The sequence below is a fragment of the Aquila chrysaetos genome, chromosome 1, assembly GCF_900496995.4.
Source record: "Aquila chrysaetos chrysaetos chromosome 1, bAquChr1.4, whole genome shotgun sequence".
In the NCBI taxonomy this organism is placed as follows: Eukaryota; Metazoa; Chordata; class Aves; order Accipitriformes; family Accipitridae; genus Aquila; species Aquila chrysaetos.
Window position 1 is genome coordinate 45,936,229 of NC_044004.1, and position 16,574 is coordinate 45,952,802.

General features: G+C 35.1%; 1 protein-coding gene across 4 annotated transcripts in view; it reads left to right on the plus strand.

Moving 5' to 3' along the window:
- Window positions 1-16,574, plus strand: part of FSTL5 (follistatin like 5) — a 335,945-nt gene that overhangs the window by 275,335 nt on the left and 44,036 nt on the right. For 3 of the 4 annotated variants that reach the window (XM_030015397.1, XM_030015404.1, XM_030015388.1), the window contains exons 11-12: window positions 9,689-9,715; window positions 14,077-14,195. In XM_030015397.1, coding sequence (XP_029871257.1) covers window positions 9,689-9,715; window positions 14,077-14,195 — 146 coding nt within the window. The remainder of the gene's footprint in view (window positions 1-9,688; window positions 9,716-14,076; window positions 14,196-16,574) is intronic. The other variant, XM_030015379.1, reaches the window with a different exon arrangement.

Here is a 16,574-nt window from a genome sequence, read left to right on the forward strand (position 1 = left end):
TTACTAAGTTTCAGAGAGTGGGGGAGCTACTAGGGGCATATGTAGTGCTACTCCTCTTAAACTTTATGATATATTCTGAAATTTGTTCAAAACTAATACCACCAGACCAAACATCTGAAACAACTTTTAGCAAGTATTTTTATGTATTTCATTTGGACCTGGTTATTTTAAATGTTTGTCTTGACTACACATCATTTACCCTCTTTTTTGTTCCTTTGTAAGGTAGAAAGTATTTAATCAGCCTCTATTTCCAATTATTATCCTGCTTCTGTGCAAATACAGAAAAAAATATTTATAGAACAATATTGACAATGGAACATTAAAAAAAAAAAATCTCGTTCATATCAATACAATTTAAACCTTGAGTAGCTCTGGTATCACAATGCTTTTCTTCTACCTTTAGCAACCGTTTGTGATGATTTCCAGGGCCTTTTCTGCTGCATTAGTGTAAAGAAATATCATGCTGCTGGAACTTCTTCCATTAGCACAAAAATGGGATGTTAATGTAACTAAAGCTAGTTCTTGTCTTAAGGACTGCTATTTCCCTCTTTTTGCAAACGGGATATTTATTCTAGCACTCCAGCATCTCTGCAGTAACTGATAAAGGTGGCTTTTCATTTTCCAGCTTGCAGTACATGCAGCTGCATTTTAAGGAACTCTCAAATCTTTTATTAACTGATAGCTTTCTCCTCCATACTACTGGATTTAGCAGTCTTTAAAGCATAAGCACACAAATTGACAGTTCCACTGCAGCTTTATGTTGATGACTACCTTTGATGGTCACAAACACAGATTTGGGTTAACCGAACTTCTAGAAGCCATAAGGCAAACCAAAATCATCAGCTTGTTCTTGTTGAAACACTATCTGGAAGCTGAAGAATTTAAATATAGAACAAAGATAATTTGACAGTATATCTTGACAATATATTTATGAGAAAATGGAGTGGGCAAGATGTTACTGCCTTTTTTGTTGATAAAAAGTACAATAATAATCACAAAAAGAGGAAGAAGAAATGGCAACTTCCATCTGTGGGATCTATTTATTTATTTAGGTTACATTTGGGTAGTATTAGGACCAGTGGAATTGGTCCAAATTTTAATTTTTAGTCAAGTAGCATTAGTTGAAAATGGAATATGATGCATAGCTAAGGAGTATCAATAAACCATTTTGTAAGCTTAAAAAAAGATAGGAAACAAAAATTATACTAACATGGGAAGATTTAAATTGAAATAATGGAATAGACTGTATCAATGTAATCTACAGATCTAAAGAAGAAAATCTGACAGTACAGAAAACAGGAAAATAAAAAAGATTGATCATCAAAGACAAGGGAATATTTCAGGGATGATTTTCAGATACTTAAAATTCTTATCTTCGCTATTAGTAAAATATTTTGAAGTAAAATAGCTTTAAAAATTCTTTTTTTTTTTTTCTTTCTTGATGACTTTGACAAGTACACCAGTTCTGCATTGGTTTCTGCTGTTTCAACATAGCATAATCCTATCAAACTAGTCATAGATTATGAAAACACATGCTGTTCCCTTTAAAGTGAAACAGTTTTGTGGGTTTGTTGTTGTTTATTTTCATTTCTGGTTTTTACAATACTTGCATTTCTCTTAATGTTTTCCAGAACTTTATTTTATAAAATGCAGTTTTGTTTGCCATTGATTAATATGACTTCTTGAGAATTTCTCTAAATTTTATTGAGACTTATGCATGTACCTTGGGGAGACAACTGTCATGATAGAAAGTTATCAAGTAATGCTATTAAGGCATTTTCAAGACCAGTTTGACAGTACTTGATGATACTTTAATATTTAGTAGCTTTTACTCTTGGTCATCAGTCACAGACTCTTGTGTTACTCAGTTCACCCACTATGACATCGTCATATATTGCAAAGCAACTTCCTCTACAGGTTCTTTCACCTTGTCTCACAAAGCAGGATAAAAATTATCTACCTCATGCACTGTGTCTCGGGGCTAAATTTAAAAAATAATATACTTGTTTCATGCCATTAAGTAGATCTATTTCTAACTGTGCCTTTTTTACGTAACGTCATAGTCCTATCACCTAACAAGAGATTATGTGATCTGAATGCTACTGACTTGACAGGTTTATGGCCATCATAAGCAACCAGGCATCTCCACTATCTAGAACTTGGAATGTGACTAAAAGCCTTCTGACTGTGATTTATGGCCTAAATTCTCTCTGAAAGGCTTTATGCAACTTTAATAGAATCTTCCTGTCACATCTTATACTGACTGGTACCTATTTACCTAATTTCCTCAGAGATAATTTATGCTGGCATTTTATTTTATGGCAGAGCTAAACAAGTTTGTGCTTGTTGACAGCATCATAGGCAGACTTTATTTCAAACTTCCAAGTATAGGATAGAAATTCAGCTCATGAACCGTTTTTTCTTCCTGCTAGTGTAGACTGCATTGAGTTAATGTGCTGTGGGAAAGGACTTCAGCATGATTCATTATAAAGATTTATAGAAAATAAATAAAAGAACAATAAGCTAACATGGTCATATTTGACCAAAAGTAACGTGTCAACTGTGACTTTTAACTGACAAATAATAGTTTAATATTCAGAAAAATAGATATTTGGTTATTGTATTACCTAACGTGAAATGAAATTAAACTGCATGTCACATAAGAACAGAATGGAATTTTGATAGAATTTGTATTGACATAATTACTTTAAAAATAGTTGAAGCGAGCAATAGATAACTTTGAAAAAAAAGTGTTTGCTTCACAAATAAATTAAGGTTTATATATATTTATATTTGTATATAAACCCAACAAATCTGAATTTCTTATAAAATAAGAATAAAATTAAAAGCAGATATGTTCATAAATGTTTTAATTCTGCTTGATAGTGGAAGTTGAGCAAAAAGTAAATCACCTTAACCTTGTCTTCACTTTTGGCACTATTTTTTTTAAAATAAAAATAATAAATAAAAACTTGTGTGGCTCAGCAACCAGACAGTAATGATGGTATAGATTTACCCTGTAACATAAGGGCATGTGTTTATACAGCAAAGATATGAGAAAAAAGAGTAAGATAACAGACACTTTCTCTTCATGCCGTGTATATGATTAACCAGAGCAGTTGACAATGATGGTGGCTGTCAATGAAGTAAGCAGACAGCATCCCTTCAAACATATTGAAATTACTTTTTTATGCAATTAAAAGTACAGCAGATTATGGTGAGACAATTCTGAAAAATAATGTTGAATTCCACACTTTTGCCATATGACCTTATTCCATCTTCCTCATTGTCCTGTTTTCTATTACATCTGCTTGTGACCTCTTGCCATTATGGGATTGAAGGCTTGGAAAGGGTTAGCGTTTTCTTGTCTGATGGTGCAAAGTCTAGCACAATGAGCTGATATGAAACTGTTAATTTTATTTATCAGCTGTTATGTTCTGATGGAAATTCAGGTAAAATATTTACAGAATTTTAAATACAAAGCTTGTGTTTTGATGAGACAAAACCTGGAATTAACAACAGTGGTTCTATATTCATGAACAATCATTATTTGCATTCAGAAGATATCAGTGTATTTTTCCCCCCTGTTTCTTGGAATAATATATAATGCAGGAAAGATGTCTTTCTGCTGTTTTTCCCTCTTCTTAAAGCCATTTTAAACTGCATTGTTCTCTTAGTGCAGCAAGCTAGGAATTTTTTCAGATTTTAAGGTTTTAATTGATAACCATTTTGTTTGAGTGCCAGTGCAACAAAGTAACATTTTATGAAAACATTTTATTTAGCTTTCATAATAGGCAATGCCAAGGGAAAAGAAAGGAAAATTTCAGATTAGTCAATCACATACATAAAATAGGTACAAAAGAATGACAGTTTTTAATTTAAAAAAAATTTTGAAGAAGTTAATAGCTTTTCAAAGCTCATTCAGCATTTTCTTGGATGATGACCACTGAAGCATGTGATAGAAGAGGGAAAACTGTTTCTGGAAGAAAATGAAGTATTGTACTTCAAGAACAAGTTTCTTTTCTGAATCTTATTGCCCTGATCTTGTTTTTCTCTGGATATATACAGTGTTGTGCGTTGATTACTGATAATGTGAACAACTAATTATATTGCCAAAAGGAAGCATTTAATCTACAAACTCACTGAATGTCAATCTTACAAAATTATATATTTTTATATATATATATACACACACTTTATTTCCACTGTTATGCCTTAAATGTTTGGAAAAAAGAAAAGTAGGGAGGAAGAATGCTGTAGTTGACATAGTTGAAAGCTGTGACATTGGCTGTTGAGACAGAAAAGTTAATGTAATGACATTTATTACCAGTGTGATAAGGAGTAGGATACAGAATTTATTTGGAAAGTGACATTGTAGTACCCTCTTGTTCATTTAGTAAACAGAAATACCATGGATTTTTGCATTTGTTGTTTCCATCCAAAAGGGATAAGAATCTGTACTGCTGTTACAGTCTCAGTCTGGAGCAGAATTTCATGAAGTACTAAGGACAGAGTTTACTGAAAAATGTGCAACCTATTGCCATTCAGCCAACATAGAAAATGAATAACAAAGATGAAGAGTAGGCTTTCAGATGTTATGTTAGCTACTCATAATCAAAGGCTGGGTCTGAGCACAAGAGCATAGAATAGCTAAGTAAAGACCATGAAGAGCGATTTTTATGGAGCTGTAAGTGTGCTTAAAAAAGAGAAAGAAATCCTCTTTCAAGAAAACATGGATTCTCCCCTGTTCTGCATTCGAAGGGGAGGGGGGAGCGGAGAGAGAGGTACAGTGCAGGGTTCTTTTTGGGTGTCAATATAAAAGGCCCAACAACAAAAGTTGTAATAAAATAGCTGCCTTAATAAGATAGAATAAAAAGAGGAATATAGATAGCAAGTAAATTTTACGTCCCTTCAGATGCTGGGCACCCTGCATTCATGTGGCATCAGGTAAACTCCGGATGGATTTTCCCATGGCATGCTGCGCAGATCCTGTCCATGGAGAGGTTGCCTCTCCCTCCCATACTGTGGTGGCTTTTATCTTGTGTAACAAACAAAACCATATATCTTCTGACAGGTTGCAATGCTATCTCTGTCATAACACCCACCAGTGTGCAGCGCAGGCTATTATGGGCATTCCAGCATATATACCCTTGCAGCAGTTACCCATGCTAACATACAGGTTTCTCAAGCCCTAAGCACAAGGCCCAGTGTAGCAGACAGCCTGCTAAAGTTCACTAACTCCTTGAATACAATGTCTTCTGCAAGGCTGCCAGTACATCTCCTGATATTATTAACAACTGCATGTTGTCTGAATACCCTTCTTTTTATAAATTGGGGAGATACGGCACAAGAGAAGATGGTGGTGTTCTGTCTTAAAACCGGAACTGAGATCTATCAATAATTATGTATTTTTACATCTTGAAGTTTATAAATGTGTGAGAATTGAGTATAGGGTGTGGCTGAAGATGTTAATTTTTGCTTCACCAAAAAGGAAGGTAAACAATATGTTCTTTAGCATACTTTTTATCTACAGATGTACTTGTTCCAACATTGCAGTCTTTATGTCAAACTGGACATCTTTCTTGAATAGAATTTATAGGACTGATTAAAAAAATAAGTGAGGTTTCTTGATCTGTATTAGGTGAGGTGATGGCTGTTATTTATGATTTTATATTGCACTCTTAAATAATGTCTCATTTTTCTTCAAACTGATTTGTTAATTTTAAAATTAATAAGTGTGGGGCTTTTAAAGCACTCTTTTTATCCCCCCCTTTTTTTTTTTTTGAGCAAAGCTCAGAACCATATGTATCATTTTGCATTAACACAAATTAATGTGTTCTGTACTTAGCATCTTAAATCATTTCATTTGATGCTGCGTAGTTCCATACAGTTGAGTAATTGTAATTACTTTCTATTTTCTTTCCCATATCAACCCTAGAAAAAAGACTGATAAAAAGCAGAACTTTATGGCTAAATTTATGGACCTCAAATGCCATATATTACATCGTTCTTTTCTCACAATGTGAAGAGAAAATTAATTTTAAAGAAAATCCTCCACGTTGCCCTGGGGAAATTAATTTGCTGTATTACAGAATAAGGACTATGTAAGATGACATAGACAAACACAGAACTGTCATCTGAATATAGAGCCTCTGTCTGGGCACGCAAGAATAAAGTTAGAAGTTCTAAAACCCACTTGGAGCTGAATCTGGTGAGGGACATGAAGGGAAAAAGATGGGCTTCCATAGGGACATCAGCAGCAACAAGAAGGTTAGGGAAAATATGGGCCTCCTGCTGAGGGGGGCAGGGGACCTGGTGACAAAGGACATGGAAGGGGCCAAGTTGTACTGAAGGTCTTCACGTCAGTCTTTACTGGCAAAACTACCCCCAGCAACGTGACACCAGTGGAAAAGACTGGGAAGGAAGTCTTCCTCTGGTAAGGAAGCCTTATCCATGGTGGTTAGGATCAGATTAGAGACCCTTTAAACAAACTGGACATTCACAGGTCAAAGGGCCTGGATGAGATGTATCCACAAATGCCTGGGCAAGCTGGCCCATGGCATTGCAAAGCCAGTCTTAATAATCTTTGAAGGATCATGGTGATCAAGGGAGGTTTATGCAGCCTGGAAGAAAGCCAGCGTCACTCTTCAAGAAGGGCAAGAAGGAGAATCCAAGACATGATAGACCTATCAGCCTCACTTTGATCCCTGGGAAGGAGATGGAGCATATAACCCTGGAAACCATTTCCAAAAACATGAAGGACAAGAAGGTGTTTAGGAGCAGTCAGCATGGATTTACGAAGAGGAAATAATGCCTGGCAAACCTGACAGCCTTCTGCAATCTGGTGACTTGCAGGGTGCATGAGGGGAGGAGTGAACGTTGTTTATCTTGTCCTTAAAAATGCTTTGGACACTGTCTCCTGTGACACCCGCAAAGACAAACTGATGAAGTACAGGCTGGGTGCACAGGCAGTGGGGAGAATTGAAAATTGGCTGAACTGCTAGGCCCAAAAGTTGTGATCAGTGCCACCAATTCCACTCAGAGGCCAGTCACCTGCGGCATTCCCCGGGGCTGTTTCTTTCCTCCTCCTGTCTGTCAAAGTACAAATGACTGATGTTAACACTTTGACAAAGGGAAACAAACATAAGCACCTTAGCATTCCCTCTTTGAAGTTGTCAGCTTTTATACAGGAAGACTTGGCTGCATAGTGCTCACAAAGCAAGTGGCATAGTTAGTTGATGGGAAGGACAGTACTATATTGTCCCAATTTCTTCTCCTTTTGGTGATGGAATATCTTTGGGGAGACTTCAGTTGATTTCATCCTGCAATGAAAAAAAAAACTTCTCTAGTTCTAAAGCCATAAAGACATGGTTCTCTCTTAAATGTTCTTTTTATACAAATCAACACATTTTTGTTCTTGTCTAAACTAAAATATTTTAAGATCTCTTAAACCTTTCAGTCCATTCTTTCTGTAGTTGCAGTACTGATGATCTACTGATTAGGTCTTTATATAAAAAGTAATAGCTGTCAATAAAACATCAAACTAATATTCCATCTCATGATTGCAACTTATAATCAGAGGTCTAGTTTAGGAGAATGATCAAATAGTTTAAGCATAAGCAGCCAAACATTATTTAGAAGGATGTGTTAAATACTCTGTTCATGTCTGCCACTGAAATAGACAGTAAACCAAATCTATTCTGTGCTGTCAGCACTGGATATAAATCTAAGAGTCATACTGGTATTAGCAATTTAGTCAACAAGAAGTTTCATTCAGAGCAGCTAGATGTCTGGAGGATACACACTCAGCTAATATAGTCAAGACTTCCTTCAAAGCTAGTCTCTTCTGAACATAACAACTTGAAATCAGAAGAGCAAGTATAATGGCAGTTGATTGAGAAATAAATTTAAAACATATTGACTCCATTTTGACCTTAGCAGCAGTCCAACAGAAATTCTGCCTCCTGATGTAAAGGTTTACTACTCAGCCTGAGCAAGTGACAAGATGGCACACTCTACGAGTCTTGGCTTTTGGCAGTTTATTGGATCCTAACGGTTCAAATATTAAAGGAAAGGCAAGGATGGTATTTGAAAACAATGCACACATAATAGTCCAGAGAATTAAGCTGGTTTAAAGGTAATAAAACACAGACTGAGCATGTTTGAAAGCTGAACTGATGTTCTGCTTTTTATTCCAGTATTCAGTATCACTTCAACAGTATTACTGCTACTTTCTGCTTATATGGGGATCTCTCATGTGCACACTTCAAAGCACTAAAGGTAAAAAGTAATCACCACCTTCATTTTATCAAGGGATAATTGAATGACACAGTTTAAATACTGCGTGTAAGGTCATATAATGAGGTAGCTCAGTTGATACAATTTGTGAAAAAAAATCAGGAGACAAAAACTCATAGAGGACAGGGAGAGAAAAAAGAAAAGCCCAGTAGCTCTATTATCCTAAGCCTCTGAATCATGAGCTTGTCAGAAGGTAGATTGACACTGTTTCCAAGGACCCTTCTACATATCTGGGTCTCTGTATATTCTTTCAGAGCTCAAGAACGAGAGAAATGCTACACTGCATGAGGCAAAAAGCCCATCTTGGTCCTGTCTTCAGCAGTGCCCAGTAAAAGATGCTTGGGAAAATCATTGGGACTTTTCTGGAGTGATAGTTGTTCCTGTTTCTACTCTCAACCTTGAATAGTCAGCAGTTGAGGAACTTCTGTGTACCAACATCATTTTTAATAGTGTGTCTTCCATTACTTTTTCCAAACATTTTTTAAAGCACTTTAATGTTTTTAGCTTTTGCAACACCGTGTTTCAATGAACATCACCATTTCATTATATCTGTGTGTGACATATACATGTTCTCTGTGGTGTATTCCTTTCCTTTAAATTTTTCTCTATTTCTTAAGCTCATTACTTTACGAAACACTTTGGTTTTCAGCAATGGTGTTTTAAACAATTTATTCCATGGCATGCTGAGCTCTAAATATTTAAAATTTGCAAAATTATATTTGCTTTCTTTTTATTCTCCCCAGGCAGAAAGGGCAATATTAGGATACTTAGTTTTCATTGATCTCAAAGGTCTAAAATCCAATTGTAAACAAGATGGCCAAATACAACTTATGTTCTCATGGAAAAAACAACTTAAACACTTAGCTGTATCACATCTTGGTCTTCCAAAGATAATGGCAAACATTATACAGTATGACAACTTTGGTAGCATGGCTGTGTTACAGCAATACAGAAGAGTATCTTCTATGCATTTTGGTTTTGCATGTTTCTCTCATAACTATGTCCTGAAATAAATCTCTTCAAAGTCCAGTGCTTAAAGAAGTCATGAATGTGTATGCAAACTCCAATGCTTTTTGTAATGGATTATGAAACACACTATTTGATAAAGGCTAATGGAGTTAACATGGGGAGGGGAGGTGTAATGGGGGGTGATGGGGTTTACCTTCAACTCCAATAATTATGATGGCTAATCACAATTCTGACACGTGACATAGAGAACTTTATTTATTCTTATTGTTAATTCACTGTTTCCATTGATTTACCTGTAGAAGTATTTTAATGAATCAGAGGTTAAAGCATCATAATTATTTCAGAACTGATATATCATTTCATGTTTTTTTTTTCTTGTTCATTTGTGTTTTCTATCCTTTCTCTCCCTTACATGCTGCAGTTGCAAACATATTGTGGCGAGAGCAAGGTACTAATACAGATGGCTTTTTTCATATTTTCTATATTACAATGAAAAGCTCATCTATTGTTCCTTCTGTGTGGTGTTTGGGGTTTTTTCTGTTGTTCATACTCTACAGTTACAGTAATTACCTTCCCCCTTGCAACATTTGAGGGATTTGATTTAAAGAAAAATTATAGTGGAAAATAATCCTTTAAATGCTTATGCCTTTGTGAACTGCTTTTCCTTTTGGGTAGAGAGAAGGAAATAAGCTGTTCAAAAATTTCAAACAGTTACTCAAAGGGATAAAAAAAGAAGCTTGGATTTAAAATGTAGACCTTTAACTTTTGTTTCTTTGCTGACATGATAAAGCTTCCAACCAATCAGCTTATATGCTGTTGGGATTGATCTTTTTGTATGAATCATTCTTATTTGACAAAATTATAATCTTAAACAGTTTAACTAAAATTGAGGTACTTGTTTTTGCTTAATGAGACAAAGCATTTTCTTCTTATACTGAGGAAGGGTTTGTAAATAAATGTTGGGAGGGGGAATGGAGGTTTGTGACCAACTGAAGGATAAATATAAATACAGACAGTATCAGGTGTTAATAACATAGAAAGCATGGAAAGTATATTATACTGACAAAGATAGGTATTACTTTTCATATATATGAAATAATTTCAAAAAGCATATTGCAGAAAAATGTCATAATTGAAGTGTTGTCATGAGCTCTCGTTTCGTTGCTCTAAGTAGCCTGTTCTTAATTTAAAGCTGCAATTCAGGAATTAATGTATTTCAGGAATAGGAAATGTTTCAATTATTTCCACTGGAAGATTGATACTACTGTAAGTGGATCAGGCTTTGCTATGAATTGATGCTGCAAATGGTTTTTCTGCATGTTTCTTAAACATTTATTTTAAATTAATTTAAAGATTCAAAAAATTGATATTTCATTTGCCTAATTACATAGTAACCTTTGGTATTTCCCAGTGTGTTTACAAATATGAACTAGTTTTTATTTTTTATATTCTTGTTTTGCCAGTTACTTAGCTGGTATAAACAATCAGTTCCCTGATTATAGTGGAGCTCAGCTGTGATCCTTCTGCTGTATTGGCCTTGCAGAGTACAAATGACGTGTTCAGAGTTTCATACAATTCCATTGTTAACAATTAAACTGATGCACAACAAGATTCTAACAGCAAAGTTTTGAAACGTATGGTATTCTCACTGCTCATTGGGAAGGTATCACTTGTGGTTTATCTTGTGTTTTATCTTGAATAAAAGTGAAAACATGATTGGCACCCCCTTGTTTTTTTAGAGGTTTGTCTTTTCAAGTCAAGTCCTGTGTTGCTTTCAGTGGTTAGAAAGCACTTAGGAAAACTTAAATTCTGTGACAGTAAAGACCAATTAAAAATAGTAGCTTACCAGAGTGCTTATGGTATAGACATTCAAATTTCTCGGTGACTGTTGTGAAACTAAACAGAAAGCAATTTAACGTAAAGAATGAGAATGTGAAGAGACAATATCATTTTCTAGAGCAGACTTTCTTGATCTCACCTGTGTTTCTCATTGGCCAATCCCTGTGTTTCCAACAAATATTGTTACTGGTTGTGAGGTCGGAGTTCATTTACAAGAGACCAATACCCTGAAGATGCCAATAAGCATCACCACTAACTTCTCTGGGCCATGCATGCTCTGTCATTTTCTGTTATCTAAGTATTAACAGATAGGAAAGGAGAGATGAGTGATTAGTAGGACAATTAAGATCGTGAAACTATAGATGGGCTTTAGTGCCTGCAATGCATATGGGGTACACAAAAGCCTTATCACAACTCTTGCTTGTGTAAGTGTAAAAAGAGTATGCATCAGAAAATCTGAAAGGATTTTGAAGGTACGTTAATTTGTATTACAATAATAATACAATATATACACATGCATAAATATATCAATATATTAATCTATATGCAAAAAACCCCAACCCAACCCACCATCATTTCTTTCAAATCAGTGTTAGCCAGTTTTAAATATATATTCAGTCTAAATGAAGCAAATACATTTGCATTTATTGTTGCTTCTGGCACTGTATTATAAAAGTGCTGGGTTGTTTCTGGTTTGGTGGGGGGAGGATTGCAAAATTAGGTCAGATGTCTTTAGAGGAATAGCTCCTGTAGTTGTGACAACTGGCTTGCCCAAGTGATTAGATATTTGTACAGATATTTGTAGACACATACTCAAAGGAATTGTTTTGGGGTCATAATAACTTGGAAGGGGTGATTATTTCATTGGATCAAAGGTTTCTTATTGTCCTGGTGCTTAGTTGCTGGCTAGGATTAAACCACAACACTTATATGAATTGACTTCCCTAACTCAGTATTGAAATGGAAGAATGACATTTCTTACTGTGTCTCCTTCACTGATTTTGAAGAACAATTTGGTGAACATTACTATCCAGACACTGGAAATAAAGCCTTCAAAGTTTGGGCTGGGTTACTATGCATGGATATTATCTCTACATTGGAAAGTCTGCCTTGGAGTATTGGCAACTGAGGAGGAAGTTTTAGGAGTCTTTATCAAATGTCCATATCACTTGGGGCTATCACCTGATTTACTTCCTCATGTTCTGGTATTATTTATCCTGCTAATAACTATAATATACTTAGTCAAGATGACCAGGGAAAAGGGAAAACCTTGTTTTGTACCCAGCCAGCTCCTCATATTTATTTATCACCAAGATACAATAAGCCAGTTGCTCAGCTATAGATCTCTACACTGTGTTAACTGGTAGGGGCAGCCTAACCTCAGTCAGGCTTATCTACAAATTCCAGCTGTTCTTACAGGATGCAGTGTCAGACATTTTTTAAAGAAAGACCTTGACGTATTATCTTACATAAGCCGTATGATTTACCTGCAAAGGCATACAAAAGTACCCGTTGGCCAGAGTGGGCATATTGCCCTTAGTGCGCCGTATGCTCAGAATAGACATGATTAGTAAGTTTTCCTTGAACTTGAGCCTGCTTCTATGCTACACCAAATGCAGCATAGACAAATTCCTCTCCCACTTTTTAGTAACCTGTTAATAGATAGGTTTGATAAAAAATGAGGAAAACCCTGCTTGGAGACTGTCCTTTCTTTTTAGGAAAACTTGGCCAGAAGTGGGAAGTGATTCCACAAGACTTCTCAAAAGATAATTGAACGTGCTTGTTCTGGGCATGGCCTGACAACCTTATGCATATCACTACCTTTTAAATGACTGTATTAACCTATGTGATTCCTAACAGGGACTGGGAACTTCTGTGTATGTGTGTACATACATACATCTATACGCAAACACATGCTCCCTCCCCCCTCCCTTAATGTTCTCATTATTTTATTTGATATTAAGATGTGTTCTCTCTCTATTAACATAGGTTTTCCTTCAGAATTTAGGATGAGCAGAATTTCAGACTCAAATTTATTTTTCCTGGGTTTTATTCCCTTGTGTTCCTACACCAGATATTGCTATGTGAAGTGGAAGCTTAGGCCCTATACCCAGGATACATGTACATTTTTATCATTGTAGCCCACAGTTCAGCTGTCAGCGTTGGTTATAATGGTAATTTTATGGGTACTGTGATTTTCTTCATAGAATTTTACAAATATGAACTGATCATCCATCATAGCATCCACATAGCAAATCAACAACTGTTGTCTTAATTGGCACATGGTAAACTAAGGAGAATGTCCTTTTTTGTGGTCATGAGCATGACCACAGATATTATGAGACTTTGTGCTACAGATCTGGTTCCCATCTTCTCCACAAAACATTACATCATGCCTCTCATTCGGCAACATTGCAGCAGAAGGATTGAACAGTTCTATAAACATTTCTGGCCCTTCAAACTTGGAATGAATATCTGCCCAACTCTAGCTTTCCAATAAAATACAATAGAGAATATTTCCTTTTCTGACTGAAAGAAATGTCAAATAAGGGTTTATAACAAAGATTCAGAACTTCTCTTTCAACGTTATACAGAAATTACTTTAACTCTTCCATCCCTCAGAAAAAGAAAAATAAGAATACATGGAGAATTTATATTAATTTGATTTCAGTGTAGAAGATTTCACAAGATCACTTTCTTTACTGCAGCTGTCGAACTATATATTTCTAGATCTGTATTCATAAAGACACTGTCTTGCCAATGGATAAAACTATGTGAAATTCTGAATAACGTAACCATTTTGTTTTAGTTTTATAAAAAAAGATCCCATAGGATTAGCTGTATTAGCACTATATGCATTAACAAATTGATCTCATACCAAAAATGTGATGAGGTTTTTAGTTTAAGACAAGGATTTTCTTTTTTGTCATTATTTAATTTTATACATTTCAATGTGTTTTTGTTCCTAAGGTCTGGGAATTGGGAACATGTTTTATGTTTTTTATGAAGATGGCATCAAAGTAATACAACCAGTGGAATGTGAATTTCAGAGACATATTAAGCCTAGTGAAAAACTCCTCGGTTTTCAGGCAAGTTATTTTTTTAAATTTATTTGTAGTGTTTTCTCAGTTATAGTTTTCTTTAGATAAAAATTTATCATTGCTAGTTTAGTGTTTTCTGCTTGATAAATTCAGACATGTCTTCTCAATTAATAAGTAGCTTATAATGGTGGACTCAAAGTTTCCTGTATTTTCCTTGATCAAATTCAAACTTTCAATCTCTCTTTTAGATTGAATATTCCCTGTATACTTTTCAACCCCTTTATTTTCTTTGGCTGTCTTTCTCTTTTCCCAGTCCTTTCCTTTAACAGCTCTCTACTCTTTATTTCTGGTTTGTTTGTTGTTGTTGTGTGTCGTCCCCCCCCGCCCCAGTTCAGTGCATCTCTGTGAATCAGGGATTGATTCTCTCTCTATTAAGTCTAAGATCTAAAGTTATTATTTTTAATGGTTTCTTTTTCTCCACTGGATGTTTGTCTGTATTAAAATGTCAGCTATCATGAGGCAAATCCCTATCCTGATAAACACTCTTACAGCTCCACTGAAGTTAGTGGAGATGATTGATGTTTTGACTCCAACTTACAATTCATATAAGTAGTTTCAATAACTTTATTGTTAACAGATTTATGGCTGATTTCACCAAATTCTGTGCATTTATGGAGTAGTTTCCATGTGTAGCGTACATAAAAACAGTAGTGTATTCTCCACTTCCATTTATTCTTTTGATGTTTTTCCTTTACTGCTAATCAAATTGCTAGCTGACATGATGCATGCTCTCACAGGAACACTTGGTACTAGTCACTGCATTATGACTTGTTCCATATGATCTATCACCTTTCAAAAATAATAACTTTTTCTCATTATTTGGATTTGAATGAGTGACCTTGAAATACATAATAACCCATGAGCTGTACACTTTGATTTTTTCCCCTAATGCCTAAAGCACACTGAAATAACAGCAGAACTGTCTCAATGGAATTTGCCTCTTCAGTTATCATTATTGATGTCAAAGGCTGCTGTACTCAGCAACAAGATTTATTTTAGTGTGAATAATTATGCTTTGAACAGCTAATCATACCTTGATTTGTGCTGCTTAAGTGAAATTAGGTTGACACAGCCAAAAATAAGCTAAAAAGCTTTTTTTATGGCTGTTTAATTCAAAAGCTGATTATTTAAGAAGTCTGTTAAAATTTTATTGGTCTAAAGTGCAGCCTAGATTTTAAGTGTATTTTTATTGAAATGTGGTAATAATCAGGATGGATAAGTCAAACTTGTTTCCTTTTTGTAGCTTTCAAACCTAAAGTAGCATACTAATTATATACTCTGAAAAAAAAAAAAAAAAAGAAACCAGCATAGTAGTCTACTTGATAACTTTCATTTTAAAGTAGGTATAGACTTGTCCTTCTTTGGATGTCTTTGGTTTGTGGGTAGGTGTGGTAAATATATAGAGAGAAATTAAGCTTTGTACCTACATGCGTGTCATTTTGCCCATTAAATTCAACAATATTTCCCTGAACACCGAAAACATCTTCCCTCACATATGGTGGTTTATAAATCTTTATTCCTGCAAGAGAAATCAGAAATATTTGGAAAATATATCCTTGTGTTTTTCTACTCATAGTGGCATCATTGTTCACTCTGCATTAAAAAAAAAAAAAAATTTTGAGAAATAGTTTTCAGTAAAAAATTTTGAAATTTTGAAAAAAACCTTGAAGATTACTTTCCTCCTTGAAGAAGGATGAAACATGAGTTTAAAAGAATTCCCTGCATATGCTGTTAATACTATGACAACAGTAGTATATTCTTGGAAAAAAATCATTGACTATGAAGCTTTAGACAACTATTTCTTCCTTTGAAGAATATCATATCTTCCTCAAGCCTCTTTGGAAAATCTGTTTTCTCTAAATAAGAAAAATAAAATAACCCAGTTCTGTCCCAGGGTCAGATTTTTATCAAGTTCAGCATGTGATTGTTTAGTGGTAAGAGTTCATGTCGTAAACTGCTCGTTAGTATTTCTCCATGACTCTGTCATATAACTTTACTAATCAGAGATGTTGCTATACTGCATGTTTTGAGGTGGCTTTACATAGCCTTTCACATCTACGGCAGCTATTGCTGATAAAATCTCCATCAGTTACCTCTTAACATATACCTAAAGGAAATGCATGCTTGCTTAAACCTCTCCCATTTCTTTACACTTTTCTGAATTAGCTGTTCAAGTGATAAGTAAAACCCTAGTAGACCTGTTTCATTGCCAAACATTTGCTAAAGTGCAGGAACGCTTCTAAATTCTGCGGTGCAGTTTAGGTACCAGAGGTGTTACAGAAAACGTCTGGATATTACACGTGATACTGCAGTGTTCCTCCCCAGGTTTCCTGTTTGCCTGTCAACAAAATAAATTACCTTTAGCTG